We start from the raw sequence: 533 nt of genomic DNA, 5'->3' as shown, positions 1-533 counted from the left end.
CTGTGACTCTCGGACTGTAACCCCCGACCATAACCCCCGGACCGTGACCTGCCGTGTCCCCCAGACCGTTTCCCCTGGACCGTGTCCCATACATGCAGGTAAATGATTATTGCTTCTACACAACTGTCTAAATCTATAGTCAACTTAAAAGAAAAAAAAGTGTGATTATCAATAACAGCATCTGCATGTTGCATGTGTGACAATATTTGATAAGACGTTGTTAAGCAGTAGGTGTCCCCTTTAGGTTTGATGTGCAACTACACACAAGTCTCACCATATGCATGTTGACTATTATGTCAACATTTGCAGCTTTCACTGTGTTTTTCAGCAGAGGACTGTTAATAAAATGTATAAAGGCTTAGAGAATGTCTGTATCTTTTACTTTTAATGAGGGGATTAGACAATAAAGGTTCGGATGAGTCATTTTCACATCATAGCAACTTAAAAGTATTGTCAACAACATGTTCTGAAGAATAACTTGACACTAACTTTCTGCACCAACACGTGTTTTCCTGACAGCATTAATGTGGTCA

The 533-nt window shown here is 40.0% G+C and overlaps 1 protein-coding gene across 1 annotated transcript in view; it reads right to left on the bottom strand.

The window, feature by feature from the left end:
• LOC117935231 overlaps window positions 1-533 on the bottom strand; it is a 22,394-nt gene that overhangs the window by 16,739 nt on the left and 5,122 nt on the right. Inside the window, exon 6 of the mRNA XM_034857368.1 lies at window positions 275-335. Coding sequence (XP_034713259.1) covers window positions 275-335 — 61 coding nt within the window. The remainder of the gene's footprint in view (window positions 1-274; window positions 336-533) is intronic.

The sequence above is a fragment of the Etheostoma cragini genome, chromosome 19, assembly GCF_013103735.1.
Source record: "Etheostoma cragini isolate CJK2018 chromosome 19, CSU_Ecrag_1.0, whole genome shotgun sequence".
Classification (NCBI taxonomy): domain Eukaryota; kingdom Metazoa; phylum Chordata; class Actinopteri; order Perciformes; family Percidae; genus Etheostoma; species Etheostoma cragini.
The sequence above is the reverse complement of the archived record's forward strand: the minus strand, read 5'-3'. Positions and strand labels throughout refer to the sequence as shown.